The sequence below is a fragment of the Atheta coriaria genome, unplaced genomic scaffold (assembly GCF_025399875.1).
Source record: "Atheta coriaria isolate IRGN ID8LTWV9N9 unplaced genomic scaffold, Caltech_Dcor_3.1 hic_scaffold_10_pilon, whole genome shotgun sequence".
Lineage (NCBI taxonomy): Eukaryota > Metazoa > Arthropoda > Insecta > Coleoptera > Staphylinidae > Dalotia > Dalotia coriaria.
In genome coordinates this window covers 5,506,855-5,534,466 of record NW_027045452.1, presented here as the reverse complement: position 1 = coordinate 5,534,466, position 27,612 = coordinate 5,506,855, and the positions used below count along the sequence as shown (strand labels likewise).

Sequence of the window (27,612 nt, the reverse complement as noted above, 5' to 3'; positions counted from 1 at the left end):
CACAATATGGTCTATTATGCTATCTAACTTCATCTAGATATTTATTATTAGTACCATCTTATTGATTTCATTTTCGGAAACAAATTTTTTTGTGCATAGTTCTATAAAGTTACGATTGATAACAAAAATGTATCTTACAGAAAAATACCACAAGTAATGCATAATATTAATTTAACAATATTTTAAAGAATGAGTGTACATATCACGAATTCAAATCCATGGTTTTCTTCTGAAGTAGCATTTGTCGCAACGACGAAGCTTCTTCTCGTAGTGTGAGCACTTGTGTTTTAAGAATGGCGTTTTCGTGTTCCAGAATTGTTGCTTTCAAAGCCACCTAAAACAAAAAAAAAGTTAATTTTTAATGTTCATAGCGTAATTGGCAAAATACTTGATTAAACAATAAACAGAATTATTATAAACTCGGCTTGCCCGCGACTTTGTCCCGGTAGTGTTTGTTCTAGACATACTATGTGTGAATTCTATCAATAAGATTCTCAATTTTATTTTGAAGAAATTAATTATATAAAGAATTGTTAATAATGTACTTCAGCGCGCTATCCCGGATTCAACAATTTAACTATAACTTTGATTGAATCTTAATGCCAACTTTTATTTTATTGAAAAAGGCTGTCTTTAGAGTTTTCCCGGCAATTATTCAAAATTTTCTCGCCGTAAAAACCATCCTTGGACTTAAAGGAACATTTTAAAGAAAGAATTAGCCATTATATTGTTGAGTTAAGCGCTTACCAATAGATTTTGCGATTCATGTCTACATTATAGATTGTAAAATTGTCTAGATAATAATTTTAATTTTTTTGAACTTTTCGAATTTTCTTAATTTAGTTCATATCATAAATTCCAACAAATCTCTTTATTCTTACTTGATCTTCACGTATTTTCCTCGCATCCCTCGACTTCTTCGCCGCATGATTATTCCTCTTACGTCGTTCAAAATACTTTTCATCCTTTTGATCTTCAGGAATAGGTTTCTTTTCACCTCTATGCCTTTTCAAAGACATATAACCATCTGGAGACAATAATCCCGTGCTAGGACTGCCAGGTTGCAGAACACCATGATGTGCGTGATAGTGAATATTGTTGAACAATCCGTGTGCGGCTAATAGATTCGGTTGGTGGTGCGACAGCGTCGGGAAGGACTTGCCGACGTCGAGGGTAAGCGGCGGGAGCGGTTTGCCGCAGTCGGGCGGCTTGCTCGGTGAATGCAATGCGTGTTCGGGTTGTAACCGACTGTGCAGCTCGCTCAAACTAGATGACTTTGATATGTCTGTAATAAAAGCAAATTGAATATGAACGTTCAAATGTCTTGTGGTTAAGGCGCTAAAACAAAATGAAGAATTTGGTAGTATATATTTTTAGGTTGTGTGTTTATCATTTAATTTTCATATTCAATTATTCTACGATACCGCAAAACGCAACACGAACGCGTCAGTCATACAAGTATGAAAAATATTGCGTGTTGTTTCATTTGCAGGGTTACAATTTGAGGTGATTCTATTTAATTTGTGGTTTTTCATGTTGAACAAATTTAAATTGCTTCTAAAAATCAGTTTTTTCGCTATTTTTATAATTTCGCTGTTATAGAGGAATTTATGCATAAAAATCGCGCATTTTTCGGGTAGGCATGTTTTAATTGCAATAATTTACATTCACATTGTATTTAATAGGCAAACGATTAGCAAATCGATGCTGCAAAATGCGAATTATTTAGAATACAGTCGCTCAATGTGCAAATGTTATGATATTGCATTGAATTAGTAAAATTGATTCTTTGATTCTCTTTCTTCTTTGGTATAGTATTTGTGCGAATATACCTGTAATCATTGTGTAAGTAACTTACTTATTCAATTCTTTAATATATAATGACTTTCTTTGATAAATGATAGATGACATGTATGCAATTTCTTCAGTATGAATTCGATGCATACAGGTATTTCACACAGGTAAAAGTGGTAATTCATTATTCTGGTTTTCTTTTAAAGTGAATAAATTTATAGTTTGTTTAAAAATGTAGACTTTTGCAGTTAACTGAAACCCAGAGGGAACCAATTTGATTGCCAGAGATAGTGAAAATGTAATTTAGCAATTTTTTTCTGGTTTCAAGTAAAATAAAAGCAGTTATATTTATAGTTAATAAATATTATTCAAGAATAATTGTGTTTATGAAATTATTATTATGTTTGCAATTCTAGTGATTTTATTAATAAAAATCCTAATTTTTTTTTCGTAGATTAATGAAATTATGCAGATGACAGTGAAACAAAATCTCTTATCATTACCACACAATAATTAAACGTGTACAATCAAAAAACTGCTCATCTCTACTACATTTAAGTATCAACGGACTTTACTTTATAAACACTAGATGGCATAAAGTATACTTCTATTGAGAAAAGGTACAATAATTGAAGATTTATACCAGGTAAAAACGATAACCCTTCACTCTGGTTTCCCTTCAAAGCGAATAAATCTTTCGCCTTTTACTAAAGATTTCCGTGGAGGGGAACAACTCAAATGAGTCTGCAAGAATTTTTTAAAGGCCCGGCTTTTAGCTGGGCCATCTAAACAAACCAAAATATAATTCTCCGTATTATAATAATTAGTTACCTGTATGTGGACCCATCAAGTAGTTGTAATTCCTTAGCAAATGAAACGCCGAAAACGCCGAAACCGGCAGCACTCCACCTGTTGTATCCACATAGTGATGAAACCCACTCGCGCCTCCTACACCTAACGCGTGCGGCGTGTTATTATTCAAGTGATCCATATACATAGAAAACACAAACTTTTGAACACAAAATAAATTTATAATAGAATAATCAAGGAAAATATCTATTCAGAGACCGGAAGAAGTTGCATGAATTACAGTCGCATTGATACTGAAAACCACTCTGCAATCAAATGAAACCAAAAACATTACAACCCCAGCCAGTGGTGGTGGTGGTGGTTGCGTGGGTGTAAACTGTAACATTACGTGCCAACATTTAATAACATCGACGCGAAACGCACGCGACACATACAAAACATATCCGCCGCATTATTATACTTCGAAATGGTGGTGGCGGCGGGCGTCGCGACGCCATCGGCGCCGAAACTCCACCCTCGCGCGCGTACAGTCATCGTATCCATTGGTCAGGCCAGAGAAGTCAAAGCGCGAAACGATTCAACTTATGTCACCGGCTGCGCCGCGTAAATGCGACGTAACCGCCGCCATTGGTAAGCAAGGGTTGGGAATCTCCTCCTACGGAATTCTTAAACAAACACATGCATTAAAGTGCATGATCAATTAAAAATGTATTAATTACATTAACTACAAGCTAATGTTTGGAATAATTAAAATTAACTTTTTGAATTTTTGTGATTTCAAAGTCTAGCGGGGGTGCGACAGTATTGTAATAATGTTGCAGGCGTGTTTATTACGACTTTCAAGCTTTATGCGTGTGCCAGCAGAGAGAATACCTACGTATTTTCCACCTTTGAGACCTGGACACCTGAAACTGTTCGATATTCTCTCACGGCTTACGACTTCATGCAAGCGCACAATGTCGCATTAAGTTTCTTTCAGGTGATGATCACATGTAATTCTACTTTGGGGCGTTTGGACGTATAAATTTCGACTAAAAAACGAAAAAAACAAAATTAATAGAATAACTAGTTTTTGCCTTAGACTTCGTTCCGGTAGTGTTTAATAAAAATGTATTTCGTTTTTTCTCTCCTGTTCTAGACATAGTATGTGTCAATTCTATCAATATGATTCGCAATTTAATTTTAGAGAAATTGATTATATAAAGAATTGCTAGTAATGCACTTCAGCGCGCCATCTCGGATTCAACTATTTAACTATAACTATAATTGAATCTCAATGCCAAATTTTATCTTATAGAAAATGGCTGTCTTTAGGGTTTTCCCGGCAATTGTTCATATTTTTTTTTGCCGTAAAAACGGTCCTTGGACTTTAACGAACATTTAAAAAAAAAAAGAATTGGTTAAATTGTTCTAGGCGGTGTTAAGTTATGCGCTTAAGAACTGATTTTGCAAATTATTTTATATTAGAGAAGATATTTTAGTTATAAAGTGCCATAATTCAATTCTAACCTAAAAAATGACAAATTTTCATCATTGGATCATCTAAAGTTTAGATTCTAAATTCTAAGATTCTTAGATTCTAAACAAATCAAAATATAATTTTTCCCAAATTTCAATATTTGCTTATATCCGTCTATACAAATAAATATCTATCACTACCGCTTGCCCTTCGTTTAACCCTTAACCATAAAACTATTACGCATGTGGGGTGTGCAAGTTGATTGCGCGCACGTGACGAATGATCATCCCTTGTTACCCGCCCGCGCGTGTGCGTTTGATGCGAGGTTGATTTTTTTCACCGGCTGCATCCTGCCACGTGCGAAATCCCACGATCGGACGCGCGACACCGCCCCCGGACGACACCTAATTACAGTCGCTCCGAGGCTCAACACTAATAAACACTTTCGTCGGCGCACAGGTGGAGCGCGCTCGCAAGGGATGGCACAAAGGCACACGCCATACGTGAATTATGATCCAACAGCTTTATAATGTCGTATAATAACAAACGCTGGTGATACAATCGCGGCCCGCTAAGGATGACACCGCACGGACGGCATTAATTATAAATTTGGCACGACAGTCGCCGAAGGACAAAACGACGGCAAACAGCGAGCGCAAATAATATAACTGCGGTAAATATGGGTATAATAAATGGCATCTATCAATGTTTCATTTTTAGTTATACATTGTGAATAACTACATAGCTGTCGTTTGTCATTTTATAAATATTTCGAAAAAAAAAGCATAAAAATGCCATTTTTTAAAATTATTTAGCCAAAATATTCATCAATAACATTTAAAAACAACACTATAGGATTCCACTCTTTAAATAATGTGTTTTCTTAAATTTTATCATCTATAATATAAAAATGAATCACAAAAACTGTTGGTAAGCGCATAACTCAACAACGCCTACACCAATTTGGCCAATTCTATTTTTAAAATGTTCGTAAAAGTCCAAGGATGGTTTTTACGGCAAGAAAATTTTGAATAATTGCCGGGAAAACCCTAAAGACAGCTCTTTTCTATAGGATAAAAGTTGGCATTGAGATTTAATCATAGTTATAGTTAAATAGTTGAATCCGAGATGGCGCGCTGAAGTACATTATAAACAATTCTTTATATAATTAATTTGTTTAAAATAAAATTGCGAATCTTATTGATAGAATTGACACATACTATAGGTATCTAGAACAAGTGAGTAAAAACGAATTACATTTTTATTAAACACTACCGGGACGAAGTCGCGGGCAAAAGCTAGTATAATATAAAAAAATAGGAAAAATTTCTTGCCTTTTAAACATTTTTGTACTTCAATGCAAAATAATTTTTCTAGTATGCAAGTATAAAATATAAGTACAGATAAAAATAATGTCCACTTTTCCTGTCAAGATATAATCATGGGTCACATTTGCGATGTTCGATTTGTCCGCCGCGTGGTGACCGGTAAGCGTAATTGTGAAAATATACGTAAGTTGGTAACAGCGGTAACGAACGTTTCGGAGCTGGTCCTCGTGAATTATAGATGAGGGCAAATGCATGGCCGCGCAGCGGTGGATTATTGATATCAGGCAAAGTTATCAACAACGCGACACGAGCAACGTGCAACCGCGTATACAACACACGGCTAAACAATAGTTAGCGCAATCGGTGCGGTCATTCCGTTCGATTATTATGAGGTGACCGCTGCCAGTTGAACATTAGCCGAATGCGGTGGTTAATGGTCAGGCGGCGGGCGCTAAATTATTCATGCGGGAAATTCGAACGAATTACACGAATTATCTATCATCGGTTATCGTCGGTTGCGAGCGCGTGCTTGGTCGTTAAATAATTGTTTTGCTTTTGTTATATACCATAATAATAACTATAATAATACTGCTAAAGAAAAACATGTAACATTAGACATGTGGAGGAATTCTTTTTCTGTTGCAGGAATATTGTTTTGATTAAAATATGTTGCCAGACATCAGAAATTCTTTTGTTTATTGTTAAAATATCTTCATCTTCAATCTGAAGTATTCGGTTGCCAACTAATAGCCCTTGAAGAAATAAAAAAAAGGAGTGTCGAGTGTCTTGCTGTAGCAGTTTTTAAATTTTCTGTTGTGAAACTATAAAAAAGGACTATAAGTAAATAACAACTAAGTAAATGAAAGAGACAAAAAAACTGGAGAAAATGCTAAAGAACAGAAATTTTATTTTGATATGTTCAGATGGCCCAGCCAAAAGCCGGGCCTGTAAAAAAATTCTTACAGACTCATTTGAGTTGTTCCCCTCCACGGAAATCTTTAGTAAAAGGCGAAAGATTTATTCGCTTTGAAGGGAAACCAGAGTAACGGGTTATCGTTTTTACCTGGTATATATCTTCAATTATTGTACCTTTCCTCCATAGAAGTATACTTTATGCCATCTAGTGTTTATTAAATAAAGTTAGTTCGTACCTAGATGTAGTCGAGATAAATCGAGAAGATCATAAAATAATTCAATATTTCTAAATAATTTTTTACTGACAAGTCAATTTTCTTACCTGTGTTGTTGTATTATATCCTAATAAATACTAAATTTAAAATAACAAGATAAACCACTGACACCTAGTGGATCATTTCATATTACTTGATATAAAATATTATGCAGAATGCATACGTCGCCCAAAATAAATAAGATCGTCTCGCGTGTCGCTCGAAGGGGTGTAATTTAATGCCGAACATCGTCGCCGTTTATTACCTTGATCGGCGCGCAATTTCCAACTTTCAACTTTTCGTAATAGCGCAAAAACATTTGTCTCGCGAGTCATAAAACATCATAAAACGGGCATTTATATTGCGAAAGAAGTACATGGCTCGCATATTACTTCACAATGCGTTCGTGTTTGTGTTGATTTTTCGAGAAATTACCAAATTACGCGTTTATGGTGTGAATTCCGCCATGTGCGAGCCCGTGACATCACTCATTAATCACCACCGCGCACACTTTTCGATTGCATACGACACACAATACACCAAACAACACCAAAAACAGTTGTTATGGATCAAATTGTGGAAATAAAAACTAAAGTATAATTTATGTCTTTGTCAAAGTTCATATACAGTGTATACTAGCTGTTGATGTGTCATCAAGCGCAAGCGCTGCTTCTCCAGGTGATTTATATTCGCCATTTTGTTGTCTATCCGGAGATATGTGATGCTGGAGGAAATATTTGTATAAAAATAGATGTGTCACACTGCAGACAAGTCCAAGAACGCAAAATACTTGAAATGCTTGCTGACCACCCACAGTCTGATAGAGGAAACCTCCCAGAAGGCTACCAATAGCATAACCTAAAAATTACCACGGTGTATAAACATAACCTATAAAATTTTTGTATAATTACCAAAACCGTCGTCCATTCCTGCAGCAATGCCTTGCATAGTGGCTGATGCTCCAGGAGGAGCTATTGCATTAGCATACGCAACGATAGTAGTGTAAGTCAATGCGTATGTAGGTCCCTGAAGAAGAAACTCCACAGGAATAGCCCACCATGGTGATGGCACCACAGAAATCAGTCCCAGTCTTAGAGCATAATTAATAAAACACATACTGAAACAATGCCCGTGTCCAAAACGTTCTAGAATCTTCCCGGAGATCGAGAAGAAAATAACTTCTCCTCCTAAAGTCTCAGCAGCAACAATAAGTCCTTCGATTAGTTTTATTTGTGAGGTGTTGCTTGTAACCGCCAAATCTTCCAAGTACCAAAAGAGGAAATATACTATAAAACCGTCTAAAACTCCAGCAAATACAGAAAATGTCACGAAGACTACAGTATGTCTGTTTTGGAGTAGATTGCAGAGGTCTTTGAAGATATTTTCAGGGGTTTCCATCACAGGCAACTAAAATAAAAAAAAAATTATTTCATGTTGTGTTTAAAATGTGGCACTCGCCCGCCTCCGTGGCGCAATCGGCAGCGCGTTCGGCTGTTAACCGAAAGGTCGGTGGTTCGATCCCACCCGGGGGCGTCTAGATTTTTTACCTTTAGTTTTGAACACGCAAATAAATCCAGACCAGTAAATAACAACATAATCAAAAACGCAGGTCCATACGTTGTTGTACCATTCGATGCCCAGTTGACGAAATATCCGGAAATGAATGCTGTTGTGCCAAAACCAATAGTTCCCCAAACGCGTTGTTTTCCGTAGTCATATTCATCACCAATCACATCAAAACAAATCGCATCGCTTATTGAATTCGTCACATTGAAGCCAATCATTCCAATGGACATCAAAATAATAAAGTACCAAAACTGCCATGTTTTATACAAGCAACTACTGTTGCTTTCCGTATTTTCAACACATTTCCATTGACATTCTTTTGAATAACCACCACAGACTGCAGTTAAATTAGCAGAAGTGCAATATTTATTTTCGGTTTGATTCAAAATCAAGTTATCTGCGATGTGACGAGTTAACGGAAGTTCAATATGGTTGACTGGATCTATTGCGCATGTGCAGATCATTTCAATGGTGGAATTATTACATTCGTTTGCATTTGTTACATGTAGTTCCTAATAAAAACATAAAAACATCTTTATATAATTGCAATTTTGTAATGTAAATGACAAAAATAGTTTGCTGAAAGAATATTTTACTGACTGTGACATTACATGTGTCCATCTGTTGACACTCCTTGGTGATTGTGTAGGTTTCCAATGCGCGGGGTGGTAGTACGTAGATGCTGGCGAAGGAAACCGCCATTGTGGCGATGAGACAAAGAAAAATTGTTTTTCGATGCTTGCGATACACGTCGACGATGATACCAAATATTGGTTTGGCTATGAGAAATAATATGGGGAGTATACCGGTGACTGTACCCATTACTACGGAACTGATGCCCATTTCTTTTCCGTAGACTGACATTTGGGGTAAAATCGGACCCATTGCTATTTAAAATTAAAACAAATATCTGTTTGGGTGTGGACATTTTAGAAGTATTTTAAGGTTAGGCAACTACTTTACTTAAAATGGTTGATAAAAAAAGTGATTTTTATATTACTTAAAGTGCTTAAAGTTGAACATAAAAGTTAATTTTATGCGTTAAAAGATGGACATTAATGAATAATAAAAAGACTTATTTGAATTTTTGGTTTTAGCGTGTTGTGAGTGTTTTTTTTAATTTGCGAATTCTGCGTATGTAACATGTCTGAGCCGAAGTAAAATGGAAATAAGTGAAATCAGTGATTACGTTGAAAGAATAACACCTAAATATAATAAATAACTATAGAAAAAGAAGTTAATGTACAAAAATTAAAAAAAAAATAATTAATTAAACGTGAATATTGCAGAAATATAAATATATTCGTTTGAAAGTGAAACTTTGGCAATTTTGATAAATTTCCGAAAAGTTCAAGGTCATATTTAGTGCCTATTTATTCTGATGTTATCAAAGAAATATTTCCGTTACTTCTGTCCAAACAACGTTTATCTCCACAATGGCGAGTAATTTTAATGAGCAAGTGCAATGTTCTACTCGTAAATAAACCTATGAATAACTACATAATCTCGAAATGTTGAAATACTCACCAGCCATAAAGAAAAAATAATGACTTTTGATGGGCAGCAAATCAACATTGACTTTAATTCGTCCCATTGTGCACGTTTCGCTTGCTCACTTTATTATTAAGTAACTCGCAAGATATTACAGTCTATTTTTATGTTGATACACTATTACAACATCAATTTAGAATAGTGTAGATGAGTCACCAATGTTATTGCATCCAGCTCAATGCTTCCGCAATTAAACTTCACACAAACTACACTTCACTGCGTTTACACTAAATATCGAATAAATTCAAAACCGCCAAGTTGAAATTTTCCATGTGGTCCTCGTGTTGATGACTTGTTCATATTAAAGAGATTAAATTTTACAACATGTGTTGAGTCTGCTGATATCAGCTCTAATTGTTATCCACACCACGCATTAAGTATTTAATTCACTTTTGTTCAAATTGTTACAAAGTAACACATTGAACTTGAACTGTTTCGAAAAATATTATTAAATGTATGTAATTAACTTTCGAAAAAGCTGTCAAAACGCGTCGCAGACTAATAAAATATTACAACTGGCTGAACTTGCAACATTGTGTTGCTGTGTGTCTATTATATGCACTAGCAACTTTGATAAAGTATATTGTATCAGCTGGCACTTATCATTTATCACTTATCAGTTAATACTTGTTATCACATTGAAGAACAAACGCACTCTGCACTAATAGAATTTCTATCAAAAGGTCAAGTTTCAACTCAATTTTTGAGTTTTAGCTTGAAGTTCCTTTATATTTGACGAAAAATTCAATGTCAGGTAAGAAAATATCCAAGTTCAGGTAAAACGGACCCGAGAAATTTCGATAAAAGTTTTTGGTGAGTGGGAGGTCCCAATGTCATTACCAAATTGCGTTCCATTTGGCACTCGGTGTTTACTATGATATTTCTAGTTATATTTAACATTGAAGCACTTTATTCACATTACTGATTATGGGCTATATTTGTTAATCACACATAAAGTTAAGGTAATTTTATGTACATAGTATATCACTTGTGCACAGCTGTGTGTTCCGTATCGTTGAGTTTGAGTGCAAAACTGGCTTTACTTGTTTTTGATATTGTTTCAATCATCGTGTTGCGGTAGTGCACTGACACCGTTGGCTGCCGCACTCGTACTTATGGCGTGATATGCCTTAACTTAAGCTGGTGAGCTATAGACTAGAATTCAAAATCTGCGTTAGTGCATGGTGTGTTGAACTCACCCGTCTAAAAAATTTATTCTCGCTCTCATAACACACTTTCATGCGGCGCTCGCAGTCAAGCGTTTATTTTTAGCTAAATATAAATATACAACAAAGATTGTTTTGATTAGATCATCCTTGAACATGATGCATGATGCGTCTAATTAAATCGGGACATTCTGTGTAACTGATCGAAGTTTATTTTAGAAAATGTGTAAAAAATATCAAATTATGTGTGGTTTAGGATAGATTGCGACATCTGTTGGTGTAGTATCGAATTATTACTCGATGTAATTCAGCGATTGTAGATTTATGTTGCTTTGGATGAAATTTTTTTAATGAATTCTAAAAAGTCGTAAATAATCTTATACATACATGATTTATGTAAGTTGTTGATGTATGCTGTCATTACCATATAATAACGATTAGATATAAAATTTATAACATTTTAATTGATCTTCCTTCGTGCACGTCAATACATGATTGTTAAGGAAATCCGCGCATAATTTTATTGGCAATGACTTAACTATGTATTTTTTCTTATTAATTAATACATGCATGAATATACTATAGGTAATACATGTTGGCAGGTGTTGAAAGTCAATTTGTGTGACCGTCAAGTCTGAGTTTTCGAGAAATTGCAAAACCACTTAAGTGGTCTTTCCCAAAACACAAAATCCAATCGGAATATTTTGGAAATTCCAAGTCTTTCTTGCTCGCGATCATCAACAACACTACGAGTATGAAGGATGGCACGTATTCTGGTTTATCCATACGTATTTACCATTAGTCACAGGTAATCAACATATTAAAATTAGTACGTGTTTTGATATGCAAGTGTATTAAACAGCTTAATCGTTTTATTAACGAGACGACCGGCTTGTCTGCTGGCGGGTCAAACGTCCTTCATGAGTTTCGAACAAAAACGCACACGGCGATTAATTTACAAGTGTGGCTGCAGCGGTCTAGGAACATGTTGGATTGAATTTGCGCTCTACAGTCGGACGGTGTCACGCGAAGAGTGCGCGTTCGCGAAGAGACCAACAAGGTTAAATTTAAGTTTAATTAAAGGAATAATAAAAATACGAAGTTAAATTAAGGATTAATCAAGTTATGTGAAGTTTTAATCACTTTTTTTAAATTGTTTTCTTAATTTGATAAATTGATAAATAATAAATTGAACAATGAAGTTAAAAATTTATTATTGCATGTTTGTGTTCTTTATTTTGGTCGTTATTGGATCAAGTTATGGAAATAAATGTAAGTTTTATTTATAAAAATTAATTTATTAAAGTTGTTTGAAGCTGTCGTGAAATAACAACTGTCTTCTAATTTTTACTAATTTTTACTAACCTCTATCTTCACTAACCTCAACTCTCAACTCTCCATTTATGGCTAAAACAAAAACTAAAATAAAATATTAAATTTTGAAAGCTAAAAAATCTTATTCAACAAATTTATACGCAAGATTCACTTTTGATCACATGATCGACTCTAAGATACCAAATATATTAATACAATTGAATTATATTGCATATAAGTGTTAAAATCAACACTTTTTTCTTTCCTGTATATAAATTTAGTTTTATTCATGTAATATAGGTTGTATTTCTAATTAAATTAAAATTTCATCAATAATTCAATTTTGTGATCCTGTTTCTAACAAAATATCATTTCGTGATGTCTGGTATTTCAAATTAAAAGATAAACAACTTTGCGTCACATGGCGGACGCAGATGCGCGCTCATAATCGAAATGTAATATTATCCATCTGAAGGTTACACCTCCGGGCGTCCGATACACGCGAAATGTATCTGCCTTGTATCAACAATTAAATTCCGAGATCAACCAACCGAAAAATGTGATGTTTACCATCTTATTAGACACTGATCCAACTTGTAACATCATGTTATAAACAAATAAGTTAATAGTACATTGTAAATTCTTTGAAAATTACAATGTAAGAAATATTTTTGGAAAGTTCCTAGTAATTAGGCATATTCGTTTATATTATGAAGACTATGGTGTAAATATTAAGCAATGAAGAATGATTAATACTTAAAATAATGAAAACCAAACTTGTTTACCTTGTTATACGACTTTTCGTTTTTCTTGTTTACATTATATTTCATTAATTAGTAAATATTTAAATGTCTACAGTGCGGGTCTGCGTCGTCGATGGCCGCGGCGGATTCAAAAAAGCAGCGAAGCATTGCCCAACGCTGGACAGACCGGAAAGTAAAGTTGAATGTGTTGTCGGCATCGACAGGTAAGTGAACGAATAGAATAAACGCCAAACAAAAAAAAACTGATCAAAATTTCCAAAAACCGGATTCATGCATTGTTAAGCCAATCATTATGATTTTAGAATGGATTGTTTACGACGAATATCCAAAGGAAAAGTTGATTTTTCCGTGTTTACACCTGAAGATTTAGTTTCCGCAACCAATTCAGAAGTGGATGTTTTACTAACAAATCAAATGAAGTTTTCAAAAGAGAATTATGAATATGAAGTGGTAGCTATAGTTAGCGATGAGTCTGGAATTAATTCCGTGCATGATTTGAAAGATAAAAATTTCTGCCATCCAGGATATGGATATGAAACGGATTGGACGAATATCATTACTAACTTTTTAGAGTCTACTACCATACCACAAAGTTGTGACCAATCACTTACCCTCACAGAAAACAGAATAAAATCATCGTCAACATTCTTTAAAACTGCTTGTAAAGCTGGACCTTGGGTAAATGATCCAAATTTGGATTCACAACTCAGTAAGTTTTCATATCTACATAAATATTTGGATATTTATATTAATTTGACTATATTTATGTTTAGAAAAAAGTTATCCGAATCTATGTGAATTGTGTGACCATCCTGCAAGATGCAATACCAATGATAAGTATTGGGGCCGTCGTGGTCCACTCTTTTGTCTTACTGATGGTGTGGGTGACATCAGTTGGGCACGTTTAGATGACGTGAAAATACATTTTGGGATAACCCCAGGTTCAATCAGTATCTCCCCGGAAGGTTATAGTTACCTATGTAGAGATGGTACTAAAATTCCGGTAAATGCCACATCGAGAAACCCATGTGTCTGGGTTGTCAAACCATGGCCTGTTATTGGTGCCCAAAAGTAATATTTCTTTAAATAATTAATTTCTACAGTGATTATTTGTATTTTTTTATTTTTAGACAAAAAGCCTCTGAAATTAAAAAGTTTTTATCAACATTAGACTACAACAAAGCCAACGAATGGCAACAAGCTCTTCTAACCCTCATTCAAACTTTTAAACAGGATATAGTACCATTGGATCCTATTCAACCCATTGATAGTTACATGTTAGAAGCACCAGGCTTTTTGAGTGCGAATAGTTTTACGGGTTGTCATCCACCAAGAACAATTAGAATGTGTACCACTTCTATTCTACAAAATGCAAAATGTGGTTGGATGAGGGAAGCCGCTGCTGTCTATGGTGTTGAACCGGATCTTGACTGTATTAAAGCGGATAATGTTACGCATTGCATGGAAGCAATCACAGTTGGAGCGGCGGATGTAGTCCTAGTTGAACCTGACTATGTTAATATAGCAAAAAGGTAAAAAATAATATTTAAACCTCAAAATATGCTCTAAAATTTGATTTTTAGGAAATTTAACCTCAAAACACTCCTGTATGAAACAGTCGGCGATAGTGATAAATATCTCACAGTGGGAATAGTAAAAACCACCTCTGGATACACCAAATTTGAAGATCTACAAGGAGCCAAAGCATGTTTCCCATCATATGATGGAATTGCATGGAATTCAGCCATGCACGCGTTACATAGTCGCCATCTTCTTAACAAATGTCCTGTAGAGGTCGCGTTTGTAGACTTTTTCTCTTCTATAACTGCGCCGCATTTACCACATGGTCTTGGACATCATAATAATATGATCACACCTCCAGACTCAGAATCCGCAGACACAGAAGAATTAGTTGGTGATTACGGTGCAATTAGATGTTTAAATCAAGGCCTTGGTGACGTTGCATTTTTATCACTAAACAACTATGAAAAATTCTTCAAAGATCCGCGCGAAATGTCTTATAATATCAATCGTAATAATTTTCGCGTTTTCTGCCATAAAGAACCGTGCCATTTATCATGGGCGCCGCCTGGTCAACTAATGACATTGAAAAATAAAACTGCACTCTGGATTAAAGACGCTACGGATGTATTTTTACAATTGGATAATCTCTTTGGTAAAAATTACAAAAGCATTACATTACCATTCACAATGTTTGATATATTCGATGGAAAATCGAATGTTTTATTCCACGATGCAACAATGCGTCTTAGAACTGTCGCGAATGCGAAAAATTCGGACAAAATGATCAGGGAATATGATAATGTTTTGGATGCAACAATGCATTGTTCGAAATCTACGAAAATTTTAAATTTTAAATCTATTTTAGCATTATCCGTAGTTATTTTATTATTGTTGTAGGTTTTAATTGAAGCTATATCGGCTGTGATTACAATATAACCTCAAATCTGAGCTGTAGAACCATATGAATCCTATTACAATATAAATGTGAGATGCAAATAAATGTATGAATGATTCATAAAAAATAAAATAGTATTTTATTGATTCTCAACGTTTAATGACTCGTGCCTGTCGCTGATATTTCCAATGAATGCAGGACAATAGATTTTAATGTGTTTGTGTTAATAAAACTTATTCACATGTAATTAATTAATGTGTTTATAAATTACAGAATATTTGCTTATGTTTTATAATTATTACATTTTTAATGTTGTAATTGATCCTCTAATGTCACCATTTAATTAAAAGATAATGTAAATACTATGTGCTACTACGTTCCACCCGCAGTTGGGTTACGAATCAACAACTATCGATTATTTCATGCAAACGTAATGCCGGTCACGCGACCCACGACGTCGTCGACGCCACCATGGACTTCAGTTTGAGCTACCCGCCAGTCGCGGGTCGACGCGTTGCTTACGCCCAACTGTGATATTCCACCCCCTGCTCACGTCCCACATACGCTTGTTTGTATCAAACTTTTTGACCCACTTGATACGTAAGGTCCACTTTTTGACACGTTTTCTAGTGCAAATCTTTCGAATCAATCCTAGCGTAATGTGATGCTTGTGAAAAGTAACAATTGCATTGTGATGATTGTTTGTATCGTTGACTACAGTCAGTGTAAACAGAAATTATCATAACCTAACGTAATTAAAACCATTACTTGGAATATTTAACAAGAAGAAGTAATATAAACCGGTGGTGGTCGATTCCATGTCGACGAACTTGAAGAAATCGGTAAGTTTAGTCTAAATTTTATTTAAATAATATATTACTATGTAAAATTGTAGAATGTCGCAGCTAAAACAAAAACTAGTAAACCGCTTGTTCGAAGAAAAGATGATGACAAAGAAGAGAAGAAAAAAACGGTAACATCAAAAACTTCATCGAAGTCGCCAAGTAATGGTGTGCTCAAGGCGACAGCGTCAACCTCGAGTGGAAATACCAATGCAACGGTCAAGAAACGCATGTCTAATAGTCCAACAAGTAGCAGGGTAATAATAAAACGCCAATCATTCTGTCAGTAAGGTCAAACCTACGTCAACCACCTTGAACTCACTCTAATTAGATTGATAATTGTCTAATGTTTTCATCCCATCAATATAAATTCATGACTTACTCTAATCACTATTGATTTTATTTATGTGTTTGTTTCCAGGTATCTAAATCACAATATTATCCCGATAAATCACTTTACACCAAAGCCTTAAACACAGCGTCTCCTAAAATTAAACAATCATTGACCAGTTCTACGAAAACAGCTGTATCCAAAGGAATAACATCCAAACCTAAAAACAAAATAACAAGGGAATCTTCTTCTGACAGATCTAATAGTGTCAAGTCTAAAGTAATGCCTGTGCCGGTTACACAGAAACCCAAGCCTTTGTCTGTGATAAAGAAGGAAATGCGTGAAAAGCTTAAAAAACCTCCGGAAAAATCAAGTGATGTAAAATCCCCTGATACCAGTAGCAGTAGTCAAGTAGAAAGACCAAAAACGGCAACTTTGAAAAGGCCTAGTATTGTTAGTTCCAACATAGCAGGTCCCGAAGCTAATAAATTGAAGAAGATAGCAAAGAACAAAACTGAAACGGCAAGTATAGCGGAATCTATTAGCACGCAGATGGAAACAGACACCGAAGTGGTAACAGAGACTATTGAAGAGCCAGATGATACTGAAAACTACGAAGATGATTTTGATTCGTACGCTTCGGATTTTGAAGAATACAATTCATCATCACAAGCGTCTGTTGTGTCAAATGCTTCGGATGTTTCCAGTTCTGATCCGTTGGATGTGTCTACGCAAGGAGAAGAAACTTCATCTGATGAAGATGAGATTGAACCTACTAAAGAAGAAACTCCATCACCACCCAGACGAGTCAATTCGGCTGAAGAAGAACGTAAATTGGATTCTGGTAATTTTGACATGCCTAATGATTCCAACGAACCTAAACGGAAGCAAGTCCTGGATCGCATTAAAGAACACGAACCAGTGTTATCTTCATTATCTGATGAAGGTTTTGAAGAACAGAAATCATCCCTGCAGTTTGTTAATTTTGCCGAGGCTAAAAACAACGTCAGATTATAAAAGCACGTCAGAAAATGAACAAACGCGGTGAAGAACTTATGAGTATGATACGTTTAGACCAACAAAATTTCACACTCTTTGATCTCCCCGCGCAGAGTTACGATGTGTTTATAAAAAGTTTCGGTAACAGGAATAGTACCCAAGTTGCTTCACAGACTGGTGATGACAGAATAGACGAAGAAATCCAAACTGATGTGATAAATTGTGTGAATAAATGGACACAGTTTCCTATCGATAAAATTACCAAATCAAAAAATCCTCTACAGTTCAAAGAAGAATTGTTGGGAGTGGGTAGTGATACACTAGAAGTAAATCTATTAAAAGAACCTCATATTCTTGAATATAATGAATATAATCTACAAAGATTTCTTCAATCGCAAGAGAAATTGATTACGGAACTGTTGAAAGAAAATCAATACGGAAATAAGGCTGAGATGACTTCGGGGAAGTTCCCGTTCAGTCAAGGGTACTTAATATTGCCGACAGAAGAGATAGGACCAACGAAATCAGTGACTTTCTCAAATTCTAATAAAAATCCAAAGATTATTACGGTGCATGAGCAAAAAGACATGAGAAGTCAAGGTTTTGTATGGTCTTTATTAAAACCCACAACCCCAGAGGATAATTTTACTGCGTATGGAGAAATAAGCGATGTCACATTTGGTTTGGACAATGATAAATTAATTTTTGGTGGTTTCACAGACGGGTAAATTGTTTCACGACAATTTGGGAAACTTTTCACTAACATTTATTCTTTTAAAGGTCCTTGGCTGTTTGGGACTTATTGGAAGACGTTAATAACCATACTTCTAGACCTCCTAGTTACCTGACAGATGTAGACTTTGGTTCTACGGAGATGGTAGTTAAAGTCTTATGCTTCAAACCGTTGAAATCTAATGATTTTCAAGTAATTTCTCAAGTTTTTTAAGATCAGTGTTGAAAATATAACCAAATATTGATTTGTAGGTTATAACACTTAATGAAAGTGGAAAAGTTGTTATCTGGGAATTGATCGTTTCCCCCACGGAAAGTTTGGGTCTTAATCGAATATCTTTAGTCAGAAACAACACAATTCTACTTGGAGTGCAACATCAAACTGATACTAATCTGCAATGCACCGATTTGTGCCTTAGTCAAAGTGATCCGAATCACTTTTACGTTTCTACCAACTTTGGTGTCATTCTACATTCACTAGTGAGCGGAACTCGAACTAATCCAAGACGATATAACACTGGTAATAAAATAACACATTTTCAATACAAGCAAAATAATTAAACTTCAAATTTTATATCAGGTCTCTCTACGGTTGTTAATGTTCTGGAAGGATGCCCCCACAACTCAAATTATTTCCTCGCTGGGTGTAAAACAGGCGAAGTAATTCTACACACAAAACAGTTTGAGAAACCATTGATGACTATCAGTAATCAAGTCTCTGACGCCGCCATCATGATGATTCAGTGGTCGAGAAACAGACCTTGCATATTTTACACACTTGACCGTGATGATAATATTAATATTTGGGATCTGAGTGTGAGCGAACTCTTTCCGCAGATTACGGTGCATTTGAAGGAAAGGATAAAGATGTTGAAAGTATCACCACTCAAGTCTGAAACGTCTTATATGGTAGACATTTACATATATTTGTAATACTTTAATTTAATTGCGTCAAATGTGATTATTTGTAGGCTGTGGTTACCGGAGATGGTAAACTCCATCTGCATCTCTTGAATCAGGAGCACGGAATGCAAGAAGTCGAAGTGTATGCAGGCGACCTTCGCAAACTGAATAACTACGTGCAGAAACTATGATTTTGTTTGATTTGCAAAGTTTATCAACTTGTTATACGCGTTTAGATATATTTTTGAAATAAACTGAGATGTACGTTTAATTATCTTGTTGAGTCTTTTCCGAATCTTGAATTTGCATCAGACTTTCTACATCGATGCGCATTTTCGGAAGAACTATGTGAACTTTTCGAATTTTTCGAATTTCTTGAATCTTTTGAATCTTTCGAGTTGTTTGAGAGATGCTTTTTCTTTTCACAACTGAACCTGGCACGTTTTGAACTTAAGCAAGTTTCATCAGCTGTGTTATTCAAAGCTCGCTTGGCCGGGTTTTTCGGCTTCACGAACGTGATTATATTCATATCCGATCTCTTCATATTTGACTCTTTGTTATCAGATTTATTTAAAGGTTGTTGACATGGTTCGCTTGGGGAGATGGAGGAGGACACAGTATATCATCATCATCATCATCAGGGGTTGCAAGATGCTTCATCAATACTGACTCAATTTTTGTTAGAACTGCGCAAACTGCTGACTTGGATACTGTTTTTCTTCGTGGAATTGGTGACGTGGCAGTTGAAACATTTCTGAATGGTGATTCGCGTTTGCCTGAACGTCCTGTGGGTTTTCGCATGTTTGGTTTGTACAGAAATATCTTCTGTATCAATCGTATAACTGCTTGTTTTTCACGAGTCGTAGTAGCATTTTGCATTCGTGCAACTGGTGTAACTGCCATATGTTGTCCGTCTTTCTTGATGATGAAACCATCAATTATTGCTTTGTTAATGGCGGTTTCAACACGACTTCGTACATCGCCGGTAGCTCCGAATTGAATTTTAATAAAACTACAGATTTCACCAAGTGTGCCACCGCGTCCACGCTTCTGACGAATCGATTGGATCGAATAAAGGACTTGAGTGAGGAAATTTGGTAAGCGAGGTACTGAAGTCGTAGTTTTCTTCACGCATATCAAATCAACCAACTGGTCATCAAAAGAGTTGGACGTTACACTCATGATTGTATCACAACATTAATTTAAAATTACAAAAACGGACTGAACTTCAACTTCAAGCATTGACTTTAAAAATTAGATCCGTTTAATACATGAAACATGAATACTATCGACATCTCGCGGATAATACAAATACTAAACAACTTTCAGGTTAAAGTTTAATAAAAGCAACTTGTTTTTAATAAAATTTAACTAAAACACTATAACAGCTGTAATTATATTTAAGAACATATAATAAATTATTATTATATTCTTTTATCATGGTTGGAATACCAGGAACTAAAGCAAATCCTCTGAACTCACAGTTGTTGGTATCGACTGGTGTTCCTAGTTTAGATAAAGTTTTAGGTAATTATTAAAATATTGTTGTAAAATTTAATAACTATTGTGTTTTTAGGTGGAGGTATACCAGTTGGATCAATAACACTTATAGAAGAAGATGAACATGGAATATTTGCTAAAACTCTACTGAAATATTTCCTTGTGGAAGGTGTTGCATGTGGTCAACATTCAGTAACAGTTAGTTTGGATCATGATCCTAATGAATTACTAAAGAATCTGCCTGCTTTGGCTAAAGAACAGCCAAAAGACAAAGGTCACAATAAACAAGATGATCAACAGATGAAAATTGCATTTCGATATCAGAATTTACCAACGAATGAAAAAGAAGCACAATCCATATTTGGACACTATTATGATTTATCTGAATCAATGCCAAGTCAAGATATTGATTCAAATCATCATATGTGTTTCAGTGAAGACAATATTTTGTTAGGCCAAGATAAAAACCTTTTTAAGAATAAAACTTTGAATTCTGTAATAAATCATATTAACAAATTAGTACAAGATTCAAAGTTTGCTAATGATGGTAACTTTAGCAACAAAAACATCTTGAGAGTTTGTATACATCAATTAGGCACACTCATGTGGGATGATTTAGATGAGTTGGCTAAGTTTATGTATTTTTTAAGATGTATACTAAGGAATTGTTTTGCAATTGCAATGATTTCGATTCCCACTCATTTAAATGAAAAAGTAAGAGAAATCTGTACACATTATATCAATTTCACAAGGTTTTACTTTAATTTTAGTTAAAGAAGATATATAATGCTCGTTTAATCAACGCGTGCGATATAGCGTTGCGACTGGTTTCATTCTCAGGCACACACTATGAGAAAAACAAAGTTTTATCTGATTTTCATGGCTTTTTCTATATTGACAAATTAGCAGCCATTAATTCTTTGTTATCCTCACATCCGGGTGCAGTTGATTATACGTTTAAATTACTTCGAAAGAAGTTATGTATTGAGAAATTTTACTTACCCGCTGGTGAGTCTTGAATTTAAATGTTATATTCATATAGGTTATGTTCATTTTGGTTATCTTTAGGTTATGATTTGGATCCCAAAGATGAGAAACAAAAGCGGCATCAAGTTTCCGGTGGATGTGGAACAATTGGCGCGGCAAAAACGCCACTTGATTTTTGATTTAACTATTTTCACAATGTAAGTAATAACGAAAACAGAACTGGTGCTTTAATTAAATTTATACACAAATTATTGAATTTAAATATTTATGACATACTTGAAGAGCCATTACTTCTAACTACTTTGACTACTTTCACATTGCTACCAACTTCTGAGCCGTTAAAAAATTTCTTGTCAAATCTGACAAAAAATTCAGATTTCAAAAATTTTGCATTAAAAACATTTTTTCTTGTAGAAATTGAGAACTTGAGAGTAATTTAATGTTTTTCATAGTGTTTGACTCTCTTTTGCATGCAAAATTCTGAAAAGTGCTTATTCTTGTCAAAATGTACTATTTTTTCCAAAATTTTGCGCATTTGCACTGTAATTTTTGCAAAGTTCTTTTTTCTATTGGAGTATAATAGAAATAGCTTGTATGAATCATTTCCTTAAAACTTCAAGACTGAATTTGGCCATTTGCTTGCAAAAACCAATGCACCAAGATAACATTTTTGAATATAGTTCCATAGTTTCTTCCTAGATAGCGCTAGAATGCACTTATTTGTATTTAATTCTTCATGCTTGCCATAATAAGATAAGCATTTCGGTTGAATTATTCCTTTCAAAACAAGCTTTGTTTACAAAAAATTGCAGAAACTAACGTAAATATTCCTGCATTCTATATTCTGAACCAAATCAAATTAAATTAACAAATATACAGTAAAGAACATAGATTTATTATTTTTTTAAATGCAATTTTATTAACATTGATATGACATGAATACATTAATACTTCTTTTTGTCATTTCTGTGGAATCGTGTATTTAAAATAGAGCTAATAACGCAGCCACATATCAATTATTTCTTACACATCTTCACATGCTTTGCTCCAAGTTGAACTTGTCACTACTCGCGCAACAGAATCATTAATATTGCTTCTGTGTAATGTTCATGTTTGTTTACTTGCTTTAACTTGATTACTTCCTTAGCTTTATTGAGCGCACGCATCCTACGAGTTATTTACAAATAAATACGATTTTATTGACGCATTTTCTTATCGTTACGGGTTCATGTATTTAGTGTACTCTAAGGTATTTAATATTACAGTAATATTAATCATCTACTGATTGTTTAAATTGAGCTTAGTTTGACGTTAAGAACAAAACTAAACCCAACGTAAACGCGCGTATCATTTAGGTTTTTTTTTTGGCGTCAACATCGACTTTTGGCTTTAGATATTATATCGATACAAGTAATAATGAATTGACGTGCAAATATTTATAAAATATATAGTTATTATTAATTTTATACGTTTAATTTTTATATTTATAAGTATATAGTATAGTGACGGAACAAGGGCTCGAGAAAATGTATTTACAAAATGTGCTTCATCATAGAGGTGTTGTTGCTTTCCGTTAAATACATTTCTGTGTGTGTAGCATTTTCATGTTTAGAGTAGTACAATACGTTTTAACTAGAAGTTTTTATACTCGCACCTATTTGGCGTACATTAAAAAATTCGATGTTTCGACAAGTAAACGTTTAGAAAAGTGTCGTGCACCTCCAATCCCATCAGGGTTTTTAAAAACTTTCTTCACTTCCGGTTTGGCACCATTGTACAGTTTTATGTTTGTTTTTCTTCTTGTTTGGGCGGAATGGTAACACTTTCTTTTGCGCTTCTTCTCCCTAAAAATATTTACAGTAATATATATGTTACAAAAGGTCTTGTGCTCTAGTGGGAAGTGTTTTGTTCGAAAGAAGTGTCTCATATTTTGGTTTTGGCACAAATATTGTGTGAAAGCTTTACGTGGTCGCAGCTAGTTGGCCGCCATCTTATCTATATACAAAACTTGGTGTGTACGTTCATAAATTTCACATTCAACTGCGTCCAATTTTGTAAACATGCAACATGTAAAATAGTCTTTAATAGTCTTTCATTTTTCTCAATGTTGGATCACATTTTCAGGTTTGTTATTTACGAGTAGCCCTGACGTCTGAGGCGTTCTCCATCGAACAGTTTGCTATTGCTCTTGCGTAACTCGTCGTCGACGACTTCCTTCAGCATGCCCCATAGAGCTTCCTTGTCGAGAAGAACGTAGCGATCGTTTTTCAGTTCTGGCGCAAACGTCGCTTTTGGCTCCTCGGTCGTTGGCACGTTTTCGATTAGTTCCGCCGGAATTTCAGGCAGTTTCTCGGTGTTTATGTGCTTTGGTGGCTGGACGTTGAGGTCAACGATGAGTTGATTCGGTTCGTTAGTGACCGAAATGACATCCACCTCGGTGGCGTCCATTTTGGCATCAATGATTGGCTTGCTGTCGTGCGTTTCAATTAAATTATCTTCGATTTTGGCATCTGGAATGGTAGAGACTTCCACGTCTTTACCTTGAACAATAATCTCGTCTGTTTTAGTGCTTTTTATTGGCGCGGCTGTGCTTTGTACTACAGAGGGCGTTACTGTATTAGTGGTCGCCATATTAGTAACAGTCGTGGCACTGGAAACAGTTGTAGCTACGAGTTTTATTGGCACTGCTGTAGGTTCAATTAAAAACCGATCTTTGGTCAAATTCCTGATTGAATTATTATCCACATTGATTGTGTATGTAGTAACGCTTAAATCTTCTTTAATTGCTCCTTGACTGGTTGTTATTTTAACAATATCAGTAGGCAGAGTAGTGGTTTCTGTTGTTTCAGTAATTTCACTTTGCGCAGGTGTGGTTGTCACTTGTTTTGTAATACATTCATTGAGTATTTCACTGTTATTAGTCGAATTCTTTCCAAACCATGTAATCAAATCATCTTCGGTAATACCTTGCAACAATGGACTGCCAATTTGTGTGTGGAAAAATGCTTCGGCAGCAAGATCTTCTCTGTTAGCTGGGTAGATCTTTGCGTACGCAGGTCTCAGCGAGGAAATGACGTAGACACTTCGTGCTAAATACTGAACGCAAACCGGACATGCAGAGGAAACATTTGCAAAAACAAACCACAAATTGTTTGCGTTATAACCATGCTCCATTTCGGCCATATTTTCCATAGGGTCTATTAAATATGGCGGCGCTCCTGTCAGCTCAAAACCGGAAAACAATGCCACTTCCATGCGTAGCACCCCAGATGGTTGGGGATGTTTCCAACGGAAACAAGTTTTTATCTTTAACATTGGTGATTTTCCTTCAATTTCCTCAACAGAGCTGCGATCTGGTAGAATTTCTTGCACTACAGCTGAATAGAGTTCCAATAAAGGTGTAGTACTCAACGCAGAATATGTGGAATACATTGTTTTACCCTAAAATATTAAAATGTAGTTAAAATTTTATTCAAAACTCAATTTGTGATTTGAACTTACAGTGACTGTTGCACATCCAGCACCAGTTGCATACACAAACACTTTGGTTGGTAAACTGGGTAAATGTAGAATATCTGGTAGTTTATCAGGTTTCAATTCGAGTGTATCAGTAAGCTCCATTCCGGACGTAGCGAGAGAAATCGTCAGAGACCGATGCTTATCCTTTGCAAGAGCGTCATACCGTCCAAAGGCTTTGACCGCCGGATAAAGTAATTCGCCATGTTTGTCCAGCATATGCGAGCGATAGAAGAGATACCGTGTGACTGATTCAGCGAATTTTAAATCACCAATCAGACAGAATGTCGACAATGCATACAGTGATGCTTTGTATTCCTCTACTGTAGCTATAAACGTAATTTTATCTATTATTACAATAAAAATAAAAGTAAATTAATAAACTTACCAATCAAAGGTTCTTTTAGAGTTTTCCCTGCTTCAGACTCATACAACCAGTCAGCTGCATCCCTCTTTGGTACAACATGTGGCCATCCAAATTCTCCATCATCCGAAGTTGAAATGTTCCTCAATCTTTCCACTGCCCATGAAGCTGTGGCGCTCCTCGCCAACAACAACGCCAGCGTGACGGCTGCAATAGTTTCGGTCGATTTGAGATTAGGTAGCGCATTCTCTAGATAAACCTTCGCCTTCTGCACCGTATCGGCATCCGCATCGTTATCAATCCCAATCTCGTAGAGCGCGATCACTGTCTCAGCGGTAATCTCCACCACATCGTGAAGGGCGATACCGCTTGCGTTCGGATACTTGAGATCCGCTTTCAAGGGCGCAAAACTGCCATCGTCCTCCTGCCTCAGTTGAACCCACTTCTTAACGCCACGGATTAGCTCCGGATCAATGCCGAAATGGTTCTGCACTTTGGTGAGCGCTTCCAGCACTTGCACCGTGGATTTATGGCTAGCTAACATCTGATGCTCGCTGAACGAGTTGTCCTCCTTGCGGTAAGCTAGCATAGTCTGAATTTGTCCCGGGAGGTTATCAAAAGCATCTTGACGCAACGTTTCATTAGCTTTCGAACCCATATGTTGCAGAGCAAGTAAATTGGTAAGAGTAGAGAGTGTATCAGAAAGTGCACCGGTTTGATGAGATCTAGTAAATGTAGGCAATGCCAAACCACCAGAAATCTGAAGTTCCCCAGACTCCGAACCTGGAACTACAGATTTTGGCGTGTCGAGATGGAGAACCTGCGAGAATCCTGATTCATCGTTGAAATTCCACACTCTGTAAGGAATACAAGTTTGGATAAACAAACTGGGCCAAGTTTTTAGTTTCGAGGAAAGTTTCAGAAACTGTTACTTGTATAGAGCGCATCGTTGAGATGTTATCAATCTAGTTTAAGCCTTTTGAAAGATCGCCCTGCACAAAGAAAACTGCCCCGACGTCGATAGATCGATGCTTTCTTCTTCTGCGTGCCTTCGCTCGCACACCGCATCATCAATCAAATTCAGCCCGATACACCAAATAAAACCACCGGAACGAAAGAAACGTGCGCGGCGTGCCAAGCAGCAAGCAGTTTGCAGTTTTCTCTCCGCAGCGGCGGCTTTAATTGAACGATGCGAAACAAAGCGTGTGAGCTTTAATTGCGTACAAACGCACTACTCCTGCGTGGAATGCTTCCAACACAATGTGATTGATCGCGTGCGGTAATTACCTGAATTCGGCAAGGCTGCCCCATGCAGACGCAAAGCCGATCTGTTGGATCTTCACCTTCTTGTCCATCTTCCACTTGAAGAGTGTCTGATTCATCAGTGTTGAGCCGCGCCCAAATGCGATGATTCCCTTCTCCCATGTTAACCAAAATGTACGCCATTCATCCTGTGAGAGGATGCCCGGTGTCGGAATGCTCACAAGTTGCACATCATATTCTACAACATTATATTTTTTTCTACTCGGACGAGTTTTATGAGGAAATTTCGTATTCATACCATGCTTGCCACGTCCCAACCAACTTATCGTATTCTCGGCGGCCCCTAGCGTGATCTTGTACATCTTGTCGTTGGGCAGATGACTGCTGGCGAGCGCGACATGCACGGGACCTGATCGTTTGCCGCCGTCGCTCTTGATTTCCATGATGATGCCATCGCGATTCCGAGGCGCGCCGATCCATTCGTACTTGAAGCTGTCCACCGTTGAGATGATCATGTTCTCTGCACAGCATTTGGAACAAATTGTTATAGCTTTCCAATAAATTGCGGGCATTTGGTACAAATAACGTCATTACCGTTGGCGCAAAAGTATGCGCTCTCCGTGTCGGTTTTCACTACGCCTTCGGGAAGCACGTTGACAGTTCCAGAACGTACCACTGCACCAGCTAGAGATGTGTTACTTACACCTTCTGTACCATCACAGGAAGGACTGCTATAACCATTGACTTCCACTGAAATGTTCATGTTTATATTAAATAAAATTTTTATTTTTTCAAAACAAAAAAAAAAACAAGAAAATCTACGAAAAGTGAAGCG

General features: G+C 36.0%; 6 protein-coding genes and 3 non-coding genes across 10 annotated transcripts in view; 5 read left to right on the top strand and 4 right to left on the bottom strand.

Moving 5' to 3' along the window:
* Positions 1-121: 121 nt before the first annotated feature.
* On the bottom strand, positions 122-2,757 carry LOC135801359 (transcription factor ces-2). The gene is made up of 3 exons (XM_065314815.1): positions 2,626-2,757; positions 882-1,285; positions 122-334 (listed from the first exon to the last, which is right to left on the bottom strand). Exons 1-3 carry the CDS (start codon positions 2,639-2,641, stop codon positions 203-205), a joined length of 552 nt encoding a protein of 183 aa, XP_065170887.1. The 5' UTR covers positions 2,642-2,757; the 3' UTR covers positions 122-202.
* Positions 2,458-2,577, top strand: LOC135801550 (U5 spliceosomal RNA). Its single transcript, XR_010550394.1, has one exon. It is a non-coding gene; the product is annotated as a U5 spliceosomal RNA (small nuclear RNA).
* Positions 2,758-6,316: 3,559 nt separating the features above from the next.
* LOC135801551 (U5 spliceosomal RNA) lies at positions 6,317-6,437 on the bottom strand. The gene has a single exon (XR_010550395.1). It is a non-coding gene; the product is annotated as a U5 spliceosomal RNA (small nuclear RNA).
* A 697-nt stretch (positions 6,438-7,134) lies between these two features.
* Positions 7,135-10,654, bottom strand: LOC135801334 (major facilitator superfamily domain-containing protein 6). The gene is made up of 5 exons (XM_065314770.1): positions 9,654-10,654; positions 8,727-9,013; positions 8,108-8,638; positions 7,472-7,967; positions 7,135-7,418 (listed from the first exon to the last, which is right to left on the bottom strand). The coding sequence occupies exons 1-5, from the start codon at positions 9,718-9,720 to the stop codon at positions 7,180-7,182; spliced, it is 1,620 nt and encodes a 539-aa protein (XP_065170842.1). The 5' UTR covers positions 9,721-10,654; the 3' UTR covers positions 7,135-7,179.
* Positions 8,021-8,093, top strand: TRNAN-GUU (transfer RNA asparagine (anticodon GUU)). The gene has a single exon. It is a non-coding gene; the product is annotated as a tRNA-Asn (tRNA).
* A 39-nt stretch (positions 10,655-10,693) lies between the features above and the next one.
* Tsf3 (Transferrin 3) lies at positions 10,694-15,486 on the top strand. The gene is made up of 8 exons (XM_065314769.1): positions 10,694-10,820; positions 11,446-11,651; positions 11,706-12,115; positions 13,016-13,124; positions 13,224-13,630; positions 13,695-13,992; positions 14,052-14,453; positions 14,505-15,486. Exons 3-8 carry the CDS (start codon positions 12,040-12,042, stop codon positions 15,340-15,342), a joined length of 2,130 nt encoding a protein of 709 aa, XP_065170841.1. The 5' UTR covers positions 10,694-10,820; positions 11,446-11,651; positions 11,706-12,039; the 3' UTR covers positions 15,343-15,486.
* A 287-nt stretch (positions 15,487-15,773) lies between these two features.
* LOC135801332 (cytoplasmic dynein 2 intermediate chain 1) lies at positions 15,774-19,418 on the top strand. Its single transcript, XM_065314768.1, is given in 8 exon segments — positions 15,774-16,182; positions 16,236-16,439; positions 16,604-17,510; positions 17,513-18,236; positions 18,293-18,437; positions 18,497-18,764; positions 18,825-19,153; positions 19,216-19,418. Coding segments are annotated over 8 exon segments (2,724 nt in total). The 5' UTR covers positions 15,774-16,158; the 3' UTR covers positions 19,339-19,418.
* A 1,026-nt stretch (positions 19,419-20,444) lies between these two features.
* On the top strand, positions 20,445-24,356 carry Elp4 (Elongator complex protein 4). Of its 2 annotated transcripts, XM_065314772.1 has the most exons (5): positions 20,445-20,674; positions 20,724-21,361; positions 21,418-21,655; positions 21,716-21,831; positions 23,759-24,356. In XM_065314772.1, exons 1-4 carry the CDS (start codon positions 20,587-20,589, stop codon positions 21,811-21,813), a joined length of 1,062 nt encoding a protein of 353 aa, XP_065170844.1. In that variant the 5' UTR covers positions 20,445-20,586; the 3' UTR covers positions 21,814-21,831; positions 23,759-24,356. The 2 variants fall into 2 exon arrangements, with proteins under 2 accessions (XP_065170844.1, XP_065170843.1); XM_065314771.1 differs by lacking the exon at positions 23,759-24,356 and having other exon boundaries at positions 21,716-21,885.
* Positions 22,509-27,612, bottom strand: part of LOC135801330 (C3 and PZP-like alpha-2-macroglobulin domain-containing protein 8) — a 59,503-nt gene continuing 54,399 nt past the window's right edge. The window contains exons 14-19 of the mRNA XM_065314767.1: positions 27,372-27,527; positions 27,076-27,297; positions 26,802-27,015; positions 25,539-26,371; positions 25,136-25,479; positions 22,509-25,075 (exon numbers count right to left, since the gene is read on the bottom strand). Of these exons, the coding sequence (XP_065170839.1) occupies positions 23,768-25,075; positions 25,136-25,479; positions 25,539-26,371; positions 26,802-27,015; positions 27,076-27,297; positions 27,372-27,527 (3,077 nt within the window). The 3' untranslated portion in view covers positions 22,509-23,767. The remainder of the gene's footprint in view (positions 25,076-25,135; positions 25,480-25,538; positions 26,372-26,801; positions 27,016-27,075; positions 27,298-27,371; positions 27,528-27,612) is intronic.

Excerpts from the sequence above, each read along its gene's own strand:
- Tsf3 (XM_065314769.1), top strand. The coding sequence starts at position 12,040 with ATGAAGTTAAAAATTTATTATTGCATGTTTGTGTTCTTTATTTTGGTC. Across the intron at positions 13,993-14,051 it reads CCTGTTATTGGTGCCCAAAA|ACAAAAAGCCTCTGAAATTA; the intron begins GTAATATTTCTT and ends TTTTATTTTTAG. Across the intron at positions 14,454-14,504 it reads TATGTTAATATAGCAAAAAG|GAAATTTAACCTCAAAACAC; the intron begins GTAAAAAATAAT and ends TTTGATTTTTAG.
- Elp4 (XM_065314772.1), top strand. The coding sequence starts at position 20,587 with ATGGTTGGAATACCAGGAACTAAAGCAAATCCTCTGAACTCACAGTTG. Across the intron at positions 21,362-21,417 it reads CCACTCATTTAAATGAAAAA|TTAAAGAAGATATATAATGC; the intron begins GTAAGAGAAATC and ends CTTTAATTTTAG. Across the intron at positions 21,656-21,715 it reads GAAATTTTACTTACCCGCTG|GTTATGATTTGGATCCCAAA; the intron begins GTGAGTCTTGAA and ends GGTTATCTTTAG.
- LOC135801334 (XM_065314770.1), bottom strand. The coding sequence starts at position 9,720 with ATGGGACGAATTAAAGTCAATGTTGATTTGCTGCCCATCAAAAGTCAT. Across the intron at positions 9,014-9,653 it reads TTATTTTTTCTTTATGGCTG|CAATGGGTCCGATTTTACCC; the intron begins GTGAGTATTTCA and ends AATTTTAAATAG. Across the intron at positions 8,639-8,726 it reads TGGACACATGTAATGTCACA|GAACTACATGTAACAAATGC; the intron begins GTCAGTAAAATA and ends TGTTTTTATTAG.
- LOC135801359 (XM_065314815.1), bottom strand. Across the intron at positions 335-881 it reads GGAAAATACGTGAAGATCAA|GTGGCTTTGAAAGCAACAAT; the intron begins GTAAGAATAAAG and ends TTTTTGTTTTAG.